General features: G+C 25.9%; 1 protein-coding gene across 2 annotated transcripts; it reads left to right on the top strand.

Annotated features, from left to right (window-relative positions):
• The first annotated feature begins 4,583 nt into the window (after positions 1-4,583).
• Positions 4,584-20,934, top strand: LOC142227037 (uncharacterized). 2 transcript variants are annotated; one of them, XM_075297353.1, is made up of 5 exons: positions 4,584-4,842; positions 11,348-11,486; positions 11,563-11,648; positions 20,077-20,230; positions 20,328-20,934. In XM_075297353.1, exons 1-5 carry the CDS (start codon positions 4,768-4,770, stop codon positions 20,825-20,827), a joined length of 954 nt encoding a protein of 317 aa, XP_075153468.1. In that variant the 5' UTR covers positions 4,584-4,767; the 3' UTR covers positions 20,828-20,934. The 2 variants fall into 2 exon arrangements, with proteins under 2 accessions (XP_075153468.1, XP_075153467.1); XM_075297352.1 differs by having other exon boundaries at positions 20,319-20,934.
• The last annotated feature ends 3,136 nt before the right edge of the window (positions 20,935-24,070 follow it).

Below are 24,070 nucleotides of genomic sequence, written 5' to 3'. Positions count from 1 at the left end.
GAATCCAGTACTTTATCGGCATATAGGGGAGTCTGTAAATATCTACGAACCGATATGAACTGTTGCGGTAATTAGAGAGCCAGAAGTGAAATATGGGCGTCGCCTATATACAATTATGAACTGATATGAACCAATTTTTGTGTGATTGGGGGTCAGTTTATCTGGGGACAATATATAACTATAGACCGATATGGAACAATTTTGGCATGGTTATTAGCTGTCATATCCTTGCACAACGTATCAAATTTCAAGCGAATCGGATGAAATTTACTCCTCCAAGAGGCTTCGGAAGTCAAATCTGGGGATCGGCTTATATGGGGGCTATATATAATTGTGGACCGATGTGGACCAATTTTTACATGGATATTAGAGGACATATACAAACACCACGAATCAAATTTCATCCGGATTGGATGAAATTCGCTCGGTTTATATGGGGGAAATTTGCTCCCCCAAGTGGTTCCGGAGGTCAAATATGGGGATCGGTTTATATGAGGGCTATATAATTATAGACCGATTTGGACCAATTTTTGCATGAATGTTAGACCCCATATAGAAGTACCACGTACTGAATTGCAAGGGACTCGGATGAAATTTTTCCCCCTAGAGGCTCCTGAGGTCAAATCTGGCGATCGGTTTATATGGGGGCTATATGGACCGATGTAGACCAAGTTTTGCATGGTTGTTAGAAACCATATGCTTACATCACGTACCAAATTTCAACCAGATCGGATGAATTTTGCTCCTCCAAGAGGCTCCGTAAGCCACATCGGGAGGTCGGTTTATATGGGGGCTATACTTAAAATCTGAAGCGATTTCAACAAAATTTGCAAGCCTAGTTAGAATGTTAATACTACTACCTTTGCAAAATTTCACATAAATCAGAGTACAACTTTGGCCTATGTAGTCATATTAGTGTAAATCGGGTAAAAGATATATATGGGAGATATATCTAAATCTGAACCGATTTCAATTAAATTTAGTACACTTGACTATATTTTTAATTGTACTCCTTGTGTCAAATTTCAAGCTAATCAGGGTAAACATCTGGGGCCATATAAGTGCATATCGGGCGAAAGAAATATATTGGAGCTATATCTAAATCTGAACCGATTTCTTCCGGAAACAATAGGATTATAGTCTGACCCAAAACAGAAACTTGTGCTAAATATAAAGTCGATTGGACTAAAACTGCGATTTGGACTTTGATCACAAAAAATGTGTTCACAGACAGACGGACGGACGGACGGACAGACGGACATGTCTGTCGACTCAGGGACCCAGACTGAGTAATATTGCCAAAGACACTATATGTCTATCACATCTCCTTCTAGGTGTTGGAAATATATGCAATAACTTATAAAACCCTGTTCCATAGTGTGGGGATATAAAAATCATTTTAACCCTTTTACTACCGAAATAAACCTAATATTAAAAACTTTAATTTTTCTTCTGTTTTTACTTGTACTAACAGCGTGTAGAACAAAAATTGTCATTTTGAGAACCTACCTCAATTACTTCAAGAGCTATATGAGCATGTTCTTAAACAACGATTCTTGAATTGTGACTAAATGGCCTTACGAATATAAGCGCTAATTGGCCTATAATATCTTTCACAGTGTGAGAAAAAATACAAAAAAATATCCCGTAAAAGTATCAGCCACAGCTTTTGTATAAATGTCCATTTACTAGAAACATAACATACAGTAGAAAAATTGTCTCATATGTTCGTATTTATCGTTTATTGTTAAAGAAAATTATAAAAATTTATTTCAGTGCTCACCAATATGGAAAATATTTATAGCTTATTTAAATTAAAGCCTCTACTTTAAAATAACATCGAGAAATAAATCGAAACTAAGTGGGAAAAAAGAATTTGGTACCTTTTTCGAATGTCCTTCTATGTGGACATCGGTATTGAAAGGTTTAATAATTTTTCTTAAATTTGACAAAAATTATGAACTTATTTGTTTCATGTTGCAATTACTAAAATATTTTAGTTAAAATTTACCACAATAAACCTACATTTTCCTTCATGGTGGGTCAACTTTTTCTGTGTGGCTGGGAAAATAATTTTGATTTAGACATCCTAAAGTCGCCCAAAAGTTAAATATATCAATAGTATTTAGCGACATCTGTTTACAAGTTGTTAAACTATACACTCACATGTATCGGTTTTTGTCTGCACTCAAATTACTTTAGCTGTAAATTAATATAAGAGGTGGCGCTGCAAAACATAAATATAGTTCATGTGATTCCCCATACTTCGTGCACCCAATGAAGATACCTGTGATGTAATCTTTTTAAAAATTATATGTGGTACATTAATACAATTTTCTTGAAATTAATTAGAGAAAAATTAAAAATTTATATATATAATAATAATATAATAATAATAATAATAATAATAATAATAATAATAATAATAATAATAATAATAATAATAATAATAATAAAAATAATAACAATAATAATAATAATAATAATAATAATAATAATAATAATAATAATAATAATAATAATAATAATAATAATAATAATAATAATAATAATAATAATAATAATAATAATAATAATAATAATAATAATAATAATAATAATAATAATAATAATAATAATAATAATAATAATAATAATAATAATAATAATAATAATAATAATAATAATAATAATAATAATAATAATAATAATAATAATAATAATAATAATAATAATAATAATAATAATAATAATAATAATAATAATAATAATAATAATAATAATAATAATAATAATAATAATAATAATAATAATAATAATAATAATAATAATAATAATAATAATAATAATAATAATAATAATAATAATAATAATAATAATAATAATAATAATAATAATAATAATAATAATAATAATAATAATAATAATAATAATAATAATAATAATAATAATAATAATAATAATAATAAAATTATTATAATCTGACCTAGTCTTCATAGGTAAAATCTTTACATTTGTATTCGGGAAGCGTATTGGTTGAACTGATCTGCTTGGGAAAATATCTGTCATCAAACCCCCCTGAAATTTTCAAAGGAAACTATTATATTTGATTCATGGTGGTGGGTATTTAAGATTCGACCCGGCCGAACTTACTACTGTATATACTTGTTTTTTTTTTTTTTAAGTTATATATTTATTTAATGTAATTTATTGTAAAGGGTGATTTGTTAAGAGCTTGATAACTTTTTTTTTTAAAAAACGCATAAAATTTGCAAAATCTCATCGGTTCTTTATTTGAAACGTTAGATTGGTCCATGACATTTACTTTTTGAAGATAATTTCATTTAAATGTTGACCGCGGCTGCGTCTTAGGTGGTCCATTCGGAAAGTCCAATTTTGGGCAACTTTTTCGAGCATTTCGGCCGGAATAGCCCGAATTTCTTCGGAAATGTTGTCTTCCAAAGCTGGAATAGTTGCTGGCTTATTTCTGTAGACTTTAGACTTGACGTAGCCCCACAAAAAATAGTCTAAAGGCGTCAAATCGCATGATCTTGGTGGCCAACTTACCGGTCCATTTCTTGAGATGAATTGTTCTCCGAAGTTTTCCCTCAAAATGGCCATAGAATCGCGAGCTGTGTGGCATGTAGCGCCATCTTGTTGAAACCACATGTCAACCAAGTTCAGTTCTTCCATTTTTGGCAACAAAAAGTTTTTTAGCATCGAACGATAGCGATCGCCATTCACCGTAACGTTGCGTCCAACAGCATCTTTGAAAAAATACGGTCCAATGATTCCACCAGCGTACAAACCACACCAAACAGTGCATTTTTCGGGATGCATGGGCAGTTCTTGAACGGCTTCTGGTTGCTCTTCACTCCAAATGCGGCAATTTTGCTTATTTACGTAGCCATTCAACCAGAAATGAGCCTCATCGCTGAACAAAATTTGTCGATAAAAAAGCGGATTTTCTGCCAACTTTTCTAGGGCCCATTCACTGAAAATTCGACGTTGTGGCTTGTTAGTAAGTCTATCATGATGAAATGTCAAAGCATACTGAGCATCTTTCTCTTTGACACCATGTCTGAAATCCCACGTGATCTGTCAAATACTAATGCATGAAAATCCTAACCTCAAAAGAATCACCCTTTATTTTAATTTATCTAAGTTAATTGAATTAGATCATGATTGCTTTCTATAAATTGGGTCAAGAAGTGTACAGCCAAAAAAAAATCCTTGTACTAATTTCCAAATAACAAACACAGACCAAGGATATCTCCTAATCGACATAGACAAAGACGTTTTTGGGAAAATGAGAACAGGAAAGCACTACTGACCACACACACACACAAAAACTCTATGGCCTTTCATGTGGCAAATTAAGAGGATTTTCGTGTTTCCTACACGAGCTACAAGTATCCAATAGATCTTTATCTATAGACATATGTTTGTGGTAATATGCATTGCTTAGAGGTAAATTATACATACATACATATGTATGTCTAATGAATGAAATTATTGTTATTCACATTTATTACAACAAATGGTGGTTGGTATTTCCAATATTCCAAAATAGAGAGGAACTTTCCCAGTAAATGTCAGTTTTAGTTTAGCCTTTGGATAAATCGAACGAAATAAAACAAAGATTAGCAAAAAATTTTATTAAAAAACTAAAAAAGTCGCTTCTTGAGTATTTGGAAAATGTAGTTCATATGCAAAATAGTTTCCTTAAAAATAAGTTTTTTCGTTTCTTTTTTGAAAATATTAAAAATTAAACATATAAATCACAGCATGCTGTGGATGCAATCATATTTCTTTTGTTGTTCCGTACGTCTGGGTGCCTTAATAACTTCTACAATAGCATTTGTAAGTAAAAAAAATATTTAAAAAAAAAACATTAAGTAAAACAAAATAAATATAATTAAAGACTTTAAGACAATTTTCTCTTTTATTGAATAAATTTAAAGTCTCTAGGAAAACTGTATTTTTTAAAAAATATATATATTTGTTAAAAACTCATGCTATGAACTATGTATGTGTGCGTTTGTGCGTATTTCAATGTCATTTCCCTTCAAATAAAATGACCATTATTGTGTGCTTTGTGAGCAACTCATGCGTATTTTTTGGCCTCTCAATCGTTTTTTACCGTACGCAACAGGGTCAAATATCTCCAGTAACATTTCAAAACACAAACATAATTCCCGTGGAATTTTGTTAAATCAAAACAAATAGAAAATCTTGAATTTTGGAAGGGGTGCATTATTTTGAATTATGTTCTTAATAGAAAGATTATAAAAGTTAATAGAATATGAACCATAGTGGTGCTAAAGTTAAATAAATTGTAAGTGAAATTGGAGAAGTTTTTGTTTTAGCTTTTAATGGGCTTCATTCAATTGATCTTCCAAAACACAGCATCAAAAACAATGCGTAGGAACCGAAAATGGAGTACTTACGTCCTCCATGAAAAGTACGGTTGTCACAATTTGTAGAATTCTACCAAAAATGGTAGATTTTATACTGTTTGTTATATGGGTAGATTTTGTAAAGAGGCACTTCATCAATTTTCTATAGAAATTAAATTTTGACAAAATTTTCTATAGAAATAAAATTTTGTTGTTGTTGTTTTTTTTTATTTCAGCTTAAAACCATGCATTGACTAAACTACAAGTGTAGCTTAACCAACAGAGTTGATAGTTTTGCTGCAAGTAGATGATGCTGATGAGGAATGTGGTAATTCCGAAACGTGCGTCCATCCAACCATTTTGCAGTCCATAGGGCTTTGCCGAAATAAATTTGACAAATATTCTTTTCCTCTGTTGGTTAAGCTACACTTGTAGTTTAGTCAACGCATGGTTTTAAGCTGAAATCAAAAAAACAACAACAATGATTAAAGAACAAAAACCAACAATAACAAAATAAAATTTGTACAAAATTTTCTATAGAAATAAAATTTTGATAAAATATTTTATAGCAATAAAACTTTGATAAAAACTTCTATAGCAATAAAATTTTGACAAAATTTTCTATAAATATAACATTTTCTATAGAAATAAAGTTTTGATAAAATTTTCTATGGAAAAAAATATTGAAAATTTTTTCAATAGAAATAAAATTTTGACAAAATTTTATATAGAAATAAAATTCTGAAAAGTTTTCTAAAGAAATAAAATTTTGACATATATATAGAATAAAAATAAAATAAAATCTTCTATAGAAAATAATAAAATCTTCTATAAAAAAACAATTTTGACAAAATTTTCTATAGAAATAAAGTTTTGACAAAATTTTCTATAGAAATAAATATTTGACAAAATTTTCTACAGAAATAAAATTTTGACAAAATTTTCTATAGAAATAAAGTTTTGATAACATTTTCTGTAGAAGTAAATTTTATACAAAATTTTCTATAGAAATAAAATATTGAAAATTTTTTCTATAGAAATAAAAGTTTGACAAAATTTTCTATAGAAATAAAGTTTTGATAAAATTTTCTATAGAAGTAACATTTGTATAAAATTTTCTATAGAAATAAAATTTTGACAAAATTTTCTATGGAAATAAAATATTGAAAATTTTTTCTATAGAAATAAAATTTTGACAAAAATTTTCTATAGAAATAAAGTTTTGACAAAATTTTCTATAGAAGTAACATTTATACAAAATTTTCTATAGAAATAAAATTTTGACAAAATTTCCTATAGAAATAAAGTTTTGATAAAATTTTCTATAGAAGTAACATTTATACAAAATTTTCTATAGAAATAAAACTTTGACAAAATTTTCTATAGAAATAAAGTTTTGATAAAATTTTCTATAGAAGTATCACTTATACAAAATTTTCTATAGAAATGAAAGTTTGACAAAATTCTCTATAGAAATAAAGTTTTGATACAATTTCTATATAAGTAACATTTATACAAAATTTTCTATAGAAATAAAATTTTGACAAAATTTTCTATTGAAATAAAATTTTGACAAAATTTTCTATAGAAATAAAATATTGAAAATTTTTTCTATAGAAGTAACATTTGTATAAAATTTTCTATAGAAATAAAATTTTGACAAAATTTTCTATGGAAATAAAATATTGAAAATTTTTTCTATAGAAATTAAATTTTGACAAAAATTTTCTATAGAAATAAAGTTTTGACAAAATTTTCTATAGAAGTAACATTTATACAAAATTTTCTATAGAAATAAAATTTTGACAAAATTTCCTATAGAAATAAAGTTTTGATAAAATTTTCTATAGAAGTAACATTTATACAAAATTTTCTATAGAAATAAAACTTTGACAAAATTTTCTATAGAAATAAAGTTTTGATAAAATTTTCTATAGAAGTATCACTTATACAAAATTTTCTATAGAAATGAAAGTTTGACAAAATTTTCTATAGAAATAAAGTTTTGATAAAATTTCTATATAAGTAACATTTATACAAAATTTTCTATAGAAATAAAATTTTGACAAAATTTTCTATAGAAATAAAATTTTGACAAAATTTTCTATAGAAATAAAATATTGAAAATTTTTTCTAAAAAAATAAAATTTTGACAAAATTTTCTGTAGAAATAAAGTTTTGATAAAATTTTCTATATAAGTAACATTTATACAAAATTTTCTATAGAAATAAAATTTTGACAAAATTTTCTATAGAAATAAAATATTGAAAATTTTTTCTATAGAAAAAATATTTTGACAAAATTTTCTATAGAAATAAAGTTTTGATAAAATTTTCTGTAGAAGTAACATTTATACAAAATTTTCTATAGAAATAAAATGTTGACAAAATTTTCTATAGAAATAAAATATTGAAAATTTCTTCTATAGAAATAAAATTTTGACACAATTTTCTATAGAAATAAAATCTTTACAAAATTTTGTGTAGAAATAAAATTTTGACAAAATTTTGTATAGAAATAACATTTTGACAAAATTTCCTATAGAAGTAAAATGTTGACAAAATTTTCTATAGAAATAAAAGTTTGACAAAATTTTCTTTAGAAATAAAGTTTTGATAAAATTTTCTATAGAAGTACCATTTATACAAAATTTTCTATAGAAATAAAATATTGAAAATTTTTCTATAGAAATAAATAGCAATAAAATTTTGACAAAATTTTCTATAGAAATACAATTATGACAAAATTTCTATAGAAATAAAATTTTGACAAAATTTTCTATAGAAACAAAATTTTATAAAAATTTTCTATAGAAAAACAATTTTGACAAAATTTTCTATAGAAATAAAATTTTGACAAAATTTTCTATAGAATAAATGCTTGACAAAATCTTCTCTAAGTTAGGTTAGGTTAGGTGGCAGCCCGATGTATCAGGCTCATTGGTGAAATTCTCTCTTGTCACTGAGTGCTGCCCGATTCAATGTTAAGCTTAATGACAAGGGACCTCCTTTTTATAGCCGAGTCCGAACGGCGTTCCACATTGCAGTGAAACCACTTAGATAAGCTTTGTAACCCTCAGAAATGTCACCGGCATTACTGAGGTAGGATAATCCACCGCTGAAAAACTTTTGGTATTCGGTCGAAGCAGGAATCGAACCCACGACCTTGTGTATGCAAGGCGGGCATGCTAACCATTGCACCACGGTGGCTCCTTCTATAGAAAAACAATTTTGACAAAATTTTCTATAGAAAAAAAATTTTGACAAATTTTCTGTGGAAATAAAATTTCGACAAAATTTTCTATAGAAATAAAATTTTCACAAAATTTTCTATAAAATAAATGTTTGAGAAAATCTTCTCTAGAAAAACAATTTTGACAAATTTTTCTATAGAAATAAAATTTTGACACAATTTTCTATAAAAATTAAATTTTGACAAAATTTTCTATAGAAATAAAATGTTGACAAACTTTTAGATAGAAATAAAATTATGACAAAATTTTCTATAGAACCATCAGGTTTAGATAAAGTTCTGCGTATGGCGTGCTTGTGTATCTCAGGCGCATTCAGTAAGACAGGAACATATTCCCTTAATGTCATGCTGCATCTATTGCCTTTAGACATTTTGGCCAAACAGTCAGCTGCAACAACGGCTGTGCCGTTGCGCGAGCTATCGCTGTGGTCGGAAAAAAATGTACGGTCACAGTTCGGTCCTCAAAATAATGCCAGATGTGCCTAACGTAATGGATTACACTCTGGCGAAACCACTTTTCGACAAAAAGTTTGAAACTCTAATTCCCAACAGTGAGGCGTGGTGTACACAGACCCCGGGGAATAAAAGATATATAGATTTCTACACTGATGGCTCCAAATTGGATGGACAAGTGGGTTTCGGAGTTTATTCTAAAGATCTGGAACTTCGAATAGCGAAATGATTACCTAATCACTGTAGTGTTTTTCTGGCTGAAATATTAGCAATAAGAGAGGTGGCGAATTGGATGAGAAGTAATGTTCCAAAAATTTGTGGCATTAATATATACTCAGACAGTCAACCTGGAATAAAATCCTTGGACTCTGTGTTCCTTATCTCGAAAACGACCATCGACTGTCGCAAATCTCTCAATGAGATGGCTGAGCACCACAATATTCACCTAGTATGGGTGCCTGGCCATAGGAACATACCGGGGAACTGCGAAGCGGATGAGTTAGCAAGGCTAGGAACTACCTTACATATTCCAGGGGAACTAGAATCTGTTGGTATGTCTCTGGCTACCTGCAAGCTCTTACTGCGTGAGAAGGTTGTCATGATGGCAAATGTTCGATGGGAGAATTGCAAGGGTTGTAACGACACCAAGCCAATATGGCCCATTTAAACTTAAACTGCTCACTAGATATGCGAGACGTCAGATATCACTCCTGATATCTGCTACAACGGGTCGCTGCCTGATAGCCGATTTTGCAAAAACTATTGGCGCGAAGTATAATGATTATTGTATGAGCTGTCATGATGCGGAGGAAAAGGAATCAATTAAACACCTCTTGTGTGAGTGTCCTGCATTTTGTGTAAGGCGTAAGCAAATTTTAGGGGCATATAGTTTTAGATTACTGGCGGACCTGGAAAACTCTAACTTAAGCAGTCTGTTAATGTTTCTGGAACAATCTGGTTGGTTCAACAAAAGAAAATAATAGAGAAGGTTCAGTGGTTAAAACTAGAAGTGCTCATATGTAATAGGTACTTTTAGTTAAATGTGGTATCACAATGGACTGAATAGTCTAAGTGAGCCTGAATCTTAATCGGGCTGCCACTTTAACCTAACCTAACCTTCTATAGAAAAACAATTTTGACAAAATTTTCTATAGAAATAAAATTTTGACAAAATTTTCTAAAGAAATAAAATTTTGACAAAATTTTCTAAAGAAATAAAATTTTGACAAAATTTTCTATACAAATAAAGTTTTAACAAAATTTTCTACCGAAATAAAATTTTGACAAAATTTTCTATAAAAATAAAATGTTGACAAAATTTTCTATAGAAATAAAAAAAAAATTCTATTGAAATAAAATTTATAGTCATTTATAGTTACAACAAATAATCGAATTTAAGGACAATTTCAAAAAATTGCTGATTTTTTCCCAATTTTTGAGTACAAATCTTAAAAATTATTGCAAAAATATTTAAAAATTATAGATTTTCAAAAATATTTAAAAATCATACATTTTCAAAAATGTTTAAAAATCATAAATTTTGCAAAAATATTTAAAAATCATACATTTTCAAAAATGTTTAAAAATCATAAATTTTGCAAAAATATTTAAAAATTATAGATTTTCAAAAATATTTAAAAATCATAAATTTTGCAAAAATATATTAGGTTAGGTTTGTAGGTTAGGTATGTAAAAATGATAAATTTTGCAAAAATATGTAAAAAATCATAAATTTTGCAAAAATATTTAAAAATTATAGATTTTGCAAAAATATTTAAAAATCATAAATTTTCAAAAAAATATTTAAAAATCGTAGATTTTCAAAAATATTTAAAAATCATAAATTTTCAAAAGTATTTAAAAATCATAAATTTTCAGAAAATATTTAAAAATCATAAATTTTCAAAAAATATTTAAAAATCATAAACTTTCAAAAATATTTCAAAATCATAAATTTTCAAAAATATTTAAAAATTATAAATTTTCAAAAAAATATTTAAAATTTAAGGACAATTTCAAAAAATTGCTGATTTTTTCCCAATTTTTGAGTACAAATCTAATTCAATTTTCTGGTAAGTATGTCCATTTCAAAGTCGAATCTCCTAACACTTGGGACAAAACGTTTTCTTAAACATTTCATTGGCTTTTAATGAAGGAAACTGGTATTCATTGTTTAAGGGCATCAAAACAATTTTTTTCTGTATGACAAAATCTTTTTAAATCATCGATCCTATTTAATATATATTTATATTTTTCTTTTAAGCTTTCCTCTTCAATTGCTTGCATTTACTTCTTTGTGATGGGTTTGGATGCCCTAAATCCGATTTTAAAATTATTCAATGATGACGATCATTTTCGTAATCATTTTCTGGTAAAAAAATTTACCAAAATGGTTGATGGTGGTAAGTAAACATTTTTTTAAAACTTACAATAAAAATAATTATAATAACAATATTTAATTAATTTTCTTTTGGCTAGATTCCGAAAAACTATTGGGATTATTTCAAATTTATTTTTTCTCACACATAGCCAGTGGTGTGATTGCCTTCTATGGATCATTAAAGGTAATTTTAAAGAACGGTGATTTATAAATATTTAGCCTTTGCTCATTAACCGAAGCCCGCTAAAAATAAAATTTAACACTTAGGGTATGGTCACACTAGGCAAATATTTGCCCAAAACGGGTGTCAAACTTTTTTGCCTGGAGCATTTTCGAAATATCTGGATACAATTTTTGAGAAATTACTCTTTTATAGCTCATATTGAATACATTATCCAATATGAGCTAAAAAATGTTTAAATGTGGCCACGATATATTTTTTTGATTTCTGTTAAATATTTGCCCAGTGTGACCATACCATTACTGGTGCCAAACTTCACATACATCTGACATAAACTACCCTAGATATTTATTACAAAAAAGATTCAATACATAGCCGAAAAGACGGACATCTAGAAATCGACTTAGGACCTAAAAGTTTTGCCAAAAATACTCTGGGGGTCTATCTCACTTTTTGTTGTTTGCTGCAATTATATACATTATTTTGTAACACCCTGTTTCCAGGTATGAGCTAATACCATTGGCTCCTTCCATTAGAATCTGAAGTGTATATTTGACTTATCACATTGTTAAATTAATTAATGCACCCTAGATTTGTTCCATTTATAATTGCATGATTGCTTCCAATTTCTTTAGCCTAGACACAATTCCAGAAAAATGAATGAATTCTTTGAAATATTTGCTTATCATATTCGTAGACAAACAAATACCCATATCGGGTACTTCAAGTTCAATTCAGGTAATCAACAATATGATAAAAAATAATTTTATTAGTAGCTTCTGGGAAATATGATAAATACAAATTAAATTAAATTTATATAAAATCATTTCGTTCATATCTGAGTCGGGGAAACCTTTTTATTTGAAAGAAGATTAAGGCTCATATTGATAATCCAAACTAGACTGCTCATAGTTCAATATGAAATCAATGAAGATGGAACCCATGAAAATGGGACTTTCAATAAGAGTCGTGTTTGACGCAAAATATGTTCAGTGAATGAAAATTTCAGTGATAGACTGGGAGCGAATATCAAATTTGTTTGCTAAAAAATATTTAAAAATCATAAATTTTGCCAAAATATTTAAAAATTATAAATTTTGCAAAAATATTTAAAAATTATAGATTTTCAAAAATATTTAAAAATCATAAATTTTACAAAAATATTTAAAAATCATAAATTTTCAAAAAATATTTAAAAATCATAAATTTTGCAAAAATATGTAAAAAATCATAAATTTTGCAAAAATATTTAAAAATTATAGATTTTGCAAAAATATTTAAAAATCATAAATTTAAAAAAAAAAAAATTTAAAAATTATAGATTTTCAAAAATATTTAAAAATCATAAATTTTGCAAAAATATTTAAAAATCATAAATTTTGCAAAAATACGTAAAAATCATAAATTTTGCAAAAATATTTCAAAATCATCAATTTTCAAAAATATTTAAAAATTAAAAATTTTCAAAAAAATATTTAAAAATTATAAATTTTCAAAAAAATATTTAAAAATCATAAATTTTCAAAAAAATATTTAAAAATCATAAATTTTCAAAAACATTTAAAAATCATAAATTCTCATATTCTTCAAATTGGATAAAGCGCAATTTGACATATTTCGAAATTGATTCATTGACTTTTCATGATGACCAAAATCGATGAATTATGTAGGCCCAAGGCGCCTAATTTTTCAACAAACTACCATAGTGTGTTCAGACGACAAATTTGATTAAAAATGAAATGAAAAGTTTGTCGTACCACATAATAGGTTAATTGAATATTTCGCAGACCAGCGTTACCATTTAGAATTTTTAATAAAAAGTGGCACAAAAGGTGGTAACCGAACTAAAATGTGGCACAACCAATTTGACCGAATCTGAACATGAATCATGAAAATATATAAATATAGAGATCGATCTATATGAGGTCTATACCAGAAAATGGACGGATATAAATCAAATTCGACACAGGTTTTTGTATTGAATTTGATCCAGATATTAAATTTCAAGCAAATCGGATAAAAATTACAGTGTCTAGAATCCCATGTTAGGGCTATACCAAAACATGAAACCATAAACACCTTATTGGGCACACATATTTGTGGACCCATAATCACGGTTGCCACAGTTGATAGAATTCTACCAAAAATGATAGATTTTTTACTGTTTGGTAGATTGGTAGAATTCTTGATGTTTTAATAGAGTTTGCAAACTATTCCCCTACAAGTATGAGGTACTTTATAACTAGAAATACGATTTTGACAAAGTTTTCTATAGAAATAAAATCTTGACAAATTTTTCTATAGAAATAAAATTTTTAAACAATTTCCTATAGAAAAAAAATTTTGAAAAATTTTTCTATAGAAATAAAATGTTGACAAAAATTTTCTATAGAAATTTTAGAAAGTTTTAGAAAATTTTTAGTAGAAAAAAAAATTTGACAAAACTTTCTATAGAAATGAAATTTTAACACGATCTTCAATAGAAAACAAATTTTGGGGAAAATGTCTTTGAAATAAAATTTTGAGAAAATTTTCTTTAGCAATAAAATTTGAGAAAATTTTCTATAGAGATAAAATTTTGCTAAAATGTTCCATAGAAATAAAATGTTGACAAAAGTTTTTTATTGAAATAAAATTTTGCAAACAATTTCTGTAGAAATATAATTTGAAATGATTTTCTATAGAAAAAAAAAATCTGACAAAAATTTTCTATAGAAATAAAAATGTTGACAAAATGTTCAATAGAAATAAAATTTTGCTAAAATTTTCAATAGAAATAAAATTTTCACAAATTTTTCTATAGAAATAAAATTTTGAGAACATTTTCTATAGAAATTAAATTTTGAGAAAATTTTCTACAGAAATAAATATTTGACAAAAATTTTCTATAGAAATAAATATTTGACAAAAATTTTCTATAGAAATAAAATTTTGACAAAATTTTCCATACAAATAAAATTTTGCTCAAATAAAATAAATAAAGGTTTGCTATTTGCTATATAATAGAGGAAAAAATGAAAATTTTTTCTATAGAAATAAAAAAATAAAAATGTTGACAAAATGTTCAATAGAAATAAAATTTTGCTAAATTTTTCAATAGAAATAAAATTTTCACAAATTTTTCTATAGAAATAAAATTTTGAGAACATTTTCTATAGAAATTAAATTTTGAGAAAATTTTCTACAGAAATAAATATTTGACAAAAATTTTCTATAGAAATAAAATTTGACAAAAAAATTTCTATAGAAATAAAATTTTGTCAAAATTTTCCATACAAATAAAATTTTGCTAAAATAAAATAAATAAAGGTTTGCTATTTGCTATATAATAGAGGAAAAAATGAAAATTTTTTCTATAGAAATAAAATTTTGAGAAAATTTTCTATAGAAATACATTTTTTAGAAAATTTTCTATAGAAATAAATTTTTTAGAAATTTTTTAACACAAAAAAATCTTGACAACACATTCTAAAGAAATAAAAATTTGACAAAATTTTCTATAGAAATAAAATTTAAAAATTTTTCTATAGAAATTTACAAATTTTTCTATGAAAAAAATTTTGACAAAAATTTCTATAGAAATAAAATTTTGACAAAAAATTTCTATAGAAATAAAATTTGACAAAAATTTCTATAGAAATAAAATTTTGCTAAAAATTTCAATAGAAATAACATTTTAATAAAATAGAAATAAAGTTTTGCTAAAATTTTCTATAGAAATAAAATTTTGAGAAAATTTTCAACAGAAATAAAATGTTGACAAAAATTTTCTACAGAAATAAAATTTTGATAAAAAAGTTCTATAGAAATAAAATTTTGATAAAATTGTCACTAGAAATAAAATTTTTACAAAATAGAAATAAAGTTTTGCTATTTGCTATATAATAGAGGAAATAAAATTTTAAAAATTTTTTCTATAGAAATAAAATTTTGAGAAAATTTTTTATAGAAATAAATTTTTTAGAAAATTTTTAAAAGAAAAAAAACTTGACAACACATTCTAAAGAAATAAAGTTTTGACAAAATTTTCTATAGTAATCAATTTTTTTACATTTTTACAAAATTTTCTGTAGATATAAAATTTCTAATACAAATGAAATGGAAATTTTCTATATAAATAAAGTTTTCTATAGAAATAAATTTTTTAAAAACTTTTCTATAGAAATAAAATTTGACAAAAATTTTCTATAGAAATAAAATTTTGACAAAAATTTTCTATAGAAATAAAATTTTGACAAAAATTTTCTGTAGAAATAAAATTTTGACAAAAATTTTCCACAGAAATAAAATTTGACAAAAATTTTCTATAGAAATAAAATTTTGTTGTTGTTTTTTGATTTCAGCTTAAAACCTAAAAACCTTAAGCTGAAATTAAAAAACAACAACAATGCTTAAAGAACAAAACCAACAATAACAAAACAAAACGAATGAAAATAAACCCAGCCAACTGCACTCAAATCGATGATTTGACAGTGGCATAGGAAAAGGGATATGTTTGTACGAATTTATTTTGGCATAAGCCGGCTATCATTTAAAACCTTTTTTCGGAAGGTTCAAGTGTGGTTTACTTTTGGGTTAAGTGAACTGCCTGAATTTATTCTGATATATGGTTGATAGTTTTGCTGCAAGTAGAGGATGCTGATGAGGAATGTGGTAATTCCGAAACGTGCGTCCATCCAACCATCTTGCAGTCTATAGGGCTTTGCCCAAATAAATTTGACAAACATTATTTTCCTCTGTTGGTTAAGCTACACTTATAGTTTAGTCAATGTATGGTTTTAAGCTGAAACAAAAGAAACAACAACAATGCTTTAGGAACAATACCAACAAAAACAAAACAAAACGAAATAAAATTGTGACAACATTTTCCAAAGGAATAAAATTTTGCTAAAATTTTCAATAGAAATTTGCTAAAATTTTCTATAGAAATAAAATTTTGACAAATTTTTCTATGGAAATATAATTTTGAGAAAATTTTCTATAGAAATAAGCTTTTTAGAAAATTTTTAACAGAAAAAAAATTTGACAACACATTCTATACATATATAAATTTGAGAAAATTTTCTATAGAAATAAAATTTACAAAATTTTCTATAGAAATAAAATTTTAATTATATTTGCTTAGTTCGGCTTGAGGTCATGTGAATAAAAACAGATGTTGTTGCTCGTCTTGACATATGTCCCCCCTTGACATATGTCCCCCAATTCTCGGAAAGATTCAAATCATCTAACATGCTAAATAAGGACAAATTTCAAATTGCACAAAGGACTCATAATACAGTAAATCAATTCTTCAGCAAGACAAAATCCAAAATTAAGAAAGAAGACAAGTCAAACGTAGTATATAAGATCAAATACAATGGAAATGACTCTGATACTTGCCAAAAAGTATATATTGGTACAACGAAAACCAAATTAAAAACTAGACTCTCAGGGCATAAATCTGATCAGAAAGCCACTGATAAGCCCTTGGAGCAAAAGACGGCACTTGCAGCACATTGCACTTTAACAGGACACAAACCAAACTTTAAGGACGTAGATATTTTGACGCAAGAAACCAATTATAAAAGGAGATTTACTCTGGAGATGCTACATATTATAAATGTACCTGCAGAAAGACGAATGAATTTTAAGACTGATACGGACCATTGTGCACATATTTATAGAAATATTGTACAAAAATATAGAAAGACAGATTAGCTTTTAGTTGTAAATATACTCCCTTGTAAAGAAGTTCACTGTTCTTTAAATTTAAATGTAATTATCTGTATTTTTCATGTAATGATATATTTTTTTGTTAATGTGTTAAATGTTTTTTCTTTTTGTTTAAAGTAATTTCCCTGAAGACGAGCATCGGAGATGTCTCGAAATATTGGAACATTTTAAATATAAAAATACAACTCAAAAAACAACAACATCTGTTTTTATTCACATGACCTCAAGCCGAACTAAGCAAATATAATTAAAAGTTTAAAGGTCAACTAATTAAAACAACGAAATAAAATTTTGACAAAAATTTCTATAGAAATAAAATTTGACAAAAATTTTCTATAGAAATAAAATTTTGACAAAATCTTCTATAGAAACAAAATTTTGCTAAAATTGTCAATAGAAATAACATTTTAACAAAATTTTAGTTTTGCTAAAATTTTTATAGCAATAAAATTTTGACACATTTTTCTATAGAAATAAAATTTTGAGAAAATTTTCTATAGAAATAAATTTTTTTGGAAAATATTTAACAGAAAAAAATCTTGACAACACATTCTAAAGAAATAAAAATTTGATGGTTGGATGGACGATCCAACCATCTTGCAGTCTAAAAGGCTTTGCCCAAATAAATTTGACAAACATTATTTTCCTCTGTTGGTTAAGCTACACTTGTAGTTTATATTTAATATTTTATATACAAATAAATTTTTGACAATTTTTTCTATAGAAATAAAGTTTTTAGAAAAATTTTAACAGAAAAAATTTTGACAACACTTTCTATAGAAATAAAAATTTGACAAAAAATTCTTTTGAAATAAAATTTTACAAAATGTTCTATAGAAATAAAATGTTGACAAAAATTTTCTATAGAAATAAAATTTTTACAAAATTTTCTAAAGAAATAAAAATTTAACAAAAATTTCTATGGAAATAAAAATTTGAAGTAATTGTTCATAGAAATAAAATTTTGACAAAATTTTTAATAGAAATAAAATGTTGCCAAAAATTTTCTATAGAAATAAAATTTGACAAAATTTTCTATAGAAATAAAATTTTGACATAAAGTTTTGCTAAAATTTTCTATAGAAATAAAATTTTGACAAATTTTTCTATAGATATAAAATTTAGACAACAATTTTCTAGAAAAATAAAATTTTGACAAAAGTTTTCTATAGAAATAAAATTTTGACAAAATTTTCTATAGAAATAAAATGTTGACACAATTTTCTATAGAAATAAAATTTTGCTAACAAATTCTATAGAATTTTGCAAAAATTTTCTATAGAAATAAAATTTTGACAAAATTATTTATAGAAATAAAATTTTGACAAAAATTTTTATAGAAATAAAATTTTGACAAAATTTTCTATAGTAACCATTTGTTTTTTTTTTTTTATTTTTACAAACTATTCTGTAGATATAAAATTTTGCTAAGATTTTCTATAGAAATAAAATTTTGACAAATAACTTCTATAGAAAAAAATGCTAAATTTTTCTACAGAAATAAATACTTGACAAAAATTTTCTATAGAAATAAAGTTTTGACAAAATAAAAATAAGTTTTTGCTAAAATTTTGACAAAATTTTCTATAAATAAAATTTTGACAAAATTTTCTATAAATAAAATTTTGACAAAATTTTCAATAGAAATAAAATTTTGACAAAATTTTCTATAGAAATAAAATTTTGACAAAATTTTGACAAAATTTTGACAAAATTTTCTATAGAAATAAAATTTTGACAAAATAGAAATAAAGTTTTGTTAGAATTTTCTATAAAAATAAATTTTTGACAAAATTTTTTTTCCTGATAGAATATATACTTTATGTATAAAAATCTATATTTCGATGTAATACAAATGAAACGGCAAACAGATTATTCTCACATCGCCATTCTATAGATTTGGATATGGAAATAAAAATTAAATGCATTTATTTCAGCTAATTTATTAAAAAGTCGCACAAAAACATAAATGTGTGTGGCGTTTAGTGGCATTAAAGTATCAACACTTAAAAATATGACAAATGGTAACACTGTTTCAGTTTGACATAAATATGGCGCGACCACGGTTTTTGCCATCATGACAGACTTATTGCCCTTCTTCCCCCTATCAACCACTTTTTCATTAACCCTCCGTCATACACATGTTTCAATAGTCACATTCGTAACACATGAGACCTGGCCAGACCCATTATGTATTTTAATGTATTTATATGGAAAATATGGTATTTTGTTGGTATTATTACATTATTACTGTCGTATTTCCGTCCTGATTTTTTCACACATCGATAGGTAATAAAATTTTAGGAGGGTACCTGAAGTTTCAAGTCTCTAGCTATATTATAAAAGTATTTTAATTACAATTAGAATCGAAAAAGGTCTGGCCAGACTCATGTGTCTGTCCGAGGGTTAAATTTTAATTTTGGCCAAAATCGATTTTCAAAAAAAAAATCAAAAGTCAATTTTCGACTTTAGTATACCAAGTTTATTCACCAAATTTGCAATTAAATTTTTTGTTCTGACAGCATTCTCTATTTTAATACCTGTTGGAGGTTAGGGCCCACCAAAAATCATAGTGATTAAATTCCGGACTAAATATCTTTGTTTAAGGCCATGCGGGGTTTCTATTAGCATAATATAAGATCATCTAAATTACCATAAACTTATCACTTACTCTCCTTTTTCTCTATCTAATTCTCTGCTCTGTCTCTCTTTATAGATCAAAAAATATTATCTCATTCCATTGGCGATTTTTGAATTATTCCGAGTTATCTACTGTTTGATCAGTCACATTTTGATTATGACCGTTTGTAAAAATAAGCTTAACTTGGGAATATTGATAACAGCGACTTTAGGAGGCGGTTTTGTTATATGTAAGTTGATCATAATCCTAAATCCTCAAACTAATAATATAATCCTTTCATGTTTTTCTTCTTCTTCTTCTTCTTCTCTTCCCTCTAGTATATCTAGGCTATAATTGGGCCACAATTGTGGCTTTGTATCAAATTATTAATTTGATTAATTCCGAACGTTATAAGTCTGTATATGGTGACGATCCTTTTCATCCACTCATACCGAAAACTTATAATCCTATGGTTATTGAAAATGTTCGGGTCCTTATAACACCCGTAAGCAATGATATCGATGAACAAAAGCAAAGAAATGCCCAAAAAGGTTTTCTGGGTAATAACAATGTCATACAACCAATTATTTCGGTATTACCAGCAAATTATGGTCAAAACGATGAGACAAAAATAACTGGAAGGAGAAGTTGGATGAAATCTAAATGGGCCACACCATCTCATAATCCTTTAATCCAGCCAGTGGGGCCAACAAATTCGAATAGAAATTTCAATATACATGATAGCAATTATTCGGTGGACTACAATAATTGGCAATGGTCAGAGTTGGCACCTGGCGTTTCGTCGCGTAACAAAAGAAATATTTATGGCTACGATTGGAAATACTAAGCAAGGGCATAAGGAGGCGGCTATTTTTTCTACTATTATACTAAATAAATTTTTCCACATTTTATGCTTACAATAAAAAAAAACTCTTTTTTGAACTTATTAATAAATATTTATGATTTTTATATTACAATATCTCGTTGAAACGGCGTATACTAATTATGGCAACTGTAGAACTACTTACAACACAGCAAAAAAAATTTGGAAGTTGTTCCAACGGGAAAACTTTAAAATCACTTCCAAAAATGTTTATTTCTATAGAAAAATAGCGTAACCCAGCCCGCTTCGCTGCGCCTTCCGAAGCATATTTTCGTTAACTTATGGTTGATCTGAAAATTCCTTCGATCTGAAAACAAATACGAAAAGATTTCAACTCTTGTAAAGAGTAGGGTCAGGGGAAGTCTGGTACAAAAACTGAAGTACTGATTAATCACTCCATGGTTTCCACACATGTGTCCCGTACATTTCACAAAAATCGGACTACTTGCTTTTTCGTTTATATACAGAAATAGTTCCCATATATCGACAATCCTCTACTTTCTATTTTCAAGACATCGGCAAAAGGGAACCCCATCCTTCCCCGACCATATATCGTACCCTATATTCATTTCACAAACTATCCAACTTCACTATTCCCCTTACCCAACCGGACATCGAAAAATCATGTACCCTGTACGAGTATAAATTTAATCATCTTCTCCCAATTTAACGTAAATCAAAGAAGGTCAGATTTTTTTGTAAAGGGACGTCACTTTCTCTGTTAATTCCAAGAAAATCTCTAAGCTTTCCTTCAAGTTGCATAGTGTGGGGCAAGGAGAATGTTCCCGTCCAAATACCCAAAAATCTAGTACACGTACCCCTTCCCATCCAAAAATTAAAAAATCAGGTACCCCATAATTAATTCATAACCCCACGGCGTGTTCTCTATAAATCTCAAGTAAATCTGAGAATTTTTGTTTTTTTTTTGTACTTTAAACAAAAGTCGTATAAAGGGTGGTCCATCTCCGCGACCAAATCGAAAAATAAAGTAGCGGGTCTTTGTCTAGACATCACCCCTAACATTCCTTGGAAATTTCTCCCAAATCGGAGATCTTTGGCCCAATTTTGAAAAAGTCTGGCAAGAAGGATGTCCCCCTCCCCCAACAGACATCACAAAATGAGGTACTCTATTTCAATCACATGATTACCCTCTACGTTCTCCGAAAAATTTTCATGTGAAAAAAATTAAATTATTTTATAACAAAGGCAACTGCAATGAATTCAAATTATAAATTTTTGTAATGTGCGCTGTATGTACAAAAAGATTTTCCCGCTTTTCCATTGACACTTTAGAAAATTTAGTAAAATTTTATTTCTAAATTTAGTAAAATTTTATTACTAGAGAAAAAAATTGTTTCTATAGAAAATTTAGTAAAATTTTACTTCTATAGAAATTTTTTTCAAAATTTTGTTTTCATAGAAAACTTTGTAAAAATTTTATTTCTATGGAAATTTTTGTCAAAATTTTATTCATATAGAAAATTTTCACAAAATATTGTTTCTATAGAAAATTTTGTCAAAAATTTAATTGTATACAAAATTTTGGAAAAAATTTATTTCTATAGAAATTAATTTCCAAATTTTATTTCTACAGCAGATTTTGTCAAAAATTTAATTTCTATAGAAAAATTTGTCAAAATTTTATTTCTATAAAAATTTTTTGTCAAAATTTACTTTCTTCCCTCAAAATTTTTTAGGTTTAGCGAGAATACCTCGACGATATTCAGATTATCCTGATGCGTATACTACTTGAAATGTAATTTCTACTATTGGATCAAAAATTTTGTCAAAATTTTATTTCTATAGAAAATTTTGTCAAAATTTTATTTCTATAGAAAATTTTGTCAAAATTTTATTTCTACAGAAAATGTTGTCAAAATTTTATTTCTATAGAAAATAAAGTTTTCAATAGAAATAAAGTTTTGGAAAAAAATTCTAAAGAAATAAAACTTTGACAAAACATTCTATCGAAATAAAATTTCGAGAAAAATTTTTATAGAAATAAAATTTTGAGAAAAAAATTTTATAGAAATAAAATTTTGAGAAAATTTTTTTCATTTTCTATAGAAATAAAATTTTGACAAAATTTCCTATAGAAATAAAATTTTAACAAAATCTTCTGTAGAAATAAAATTTGGATAATATTTTCTATAGAAATAAATGTTTACCAAAATTTTGTATACAAATAATTTTTTGACAAAATTTTCTATACAAACAATATTTTGAGAAATTTTTCTATAGTAATAAAATTTTGACAAAATTTTCTATAGATATAAAATTTTGACAAAATTTTCTATAGAAATAAAATTTTGACAAAATTTTCTATAGAAATAAAATTTTGACAAAATCTTCTATAGGAATAAAATTTTGATCACGTTTTCTATAGGAATAAAATTTTGATAACATTTTTTAAAGAAATAAAATTTTGACAAAATTTTCTGTAGAAATTTCACAATTTTATTTCTATAGAACATTTTGTCAACATTGTGTTTCTATAAATTAAAAATTCAAATTATTTCTATAGAAAATTTTGGCAAAATTTTATTTTTATACAACATTTTTCCAAAATTTTATTTCTTAGAAAATCTTGTCAAAATTTTATTTCCATAGGAAATTTTGTCAAAATTTTATTTCTATAGAAGATTTTGTCAAAATTTTATTTCTATAGAAAATGTTGTCAAAATTTTATTTCTATAGAAAATTTTGTCAACATTTTATATCCATAGAAAATTTTGTCAAAATTTTATTACTATAGAAAATTTTCTCAAAATATTGTTTGTATAGAAAATTTTGTAAAAAAAATATATATAAAAAATTTTGGTACAAATTTATTTCTATAGAAAATAATATTAAAATTTTATTTCTACAGACGACTTTCTCAAAATTTTATTTCTATAGAAAATTTTTCCAAAACTTTATTTCTATAAAAAATTTTCTCGAAATTTTATTTCTATAAAAATTTTTCTCGAAATTTTATTTCTATAAAAATTTTCCTCGAAATTTTATTTCGATATAATGTTTTGTCAAAATTTTATTTCTTTAGAAAATTTTTCCAAAACTTTATTTCTATCGAAAATTTTGAAAAAATTTTATTTACATAGAAAATTTTGCCAAAATTTTATTTAGATAAATCAATTTGTCAGTATTTTATTTCTATAGAAAACTTTCTCACAATTTTATTTCTATAGAAAATTTTGTTAATATTTT

The sequence above is a fragment of the Haematobia irritans genome, chromosome 2 (genome assembly GCF_050003625.1).
Source record: "Haematobia irritans isolate KBUSLIRL chromosome 2, ASM5000362v1, whole genome shotgun sequence".
NCBI classification, from domain to species: Eukaryota; Metazoa; Arthropoda; class Insecta; order Diptera; family Muscidae; genus Haematobia; species Haematobia irritans.
This window is presented reverse-complemented; position numbering and strand designations above follow the sequence as displayed.

Coding starts and splice junctions, on each gene's coding strand:
- LOC142227037 (XM_075297352.1), top strand. CDS start 4,768: ATGCTGTGGATGCAATCATATTTCTTTTGTTGTTCCGTACGTCTGGGT. Junction 11,487..11,562: donor TACCAAAATGGTTGATGGTG/GTAAGTAAACAT, acceptor TCTTTTGGCTAG/ATTCCGAAAAACTATTGGGA. Junction 20,231..20,318: donor AGGAGGCGGTTTTGTTATAT/GTAAGTTGATCA, acceptor TCTTCCCTCTAG/TATATCTAGGCTATAATTGG.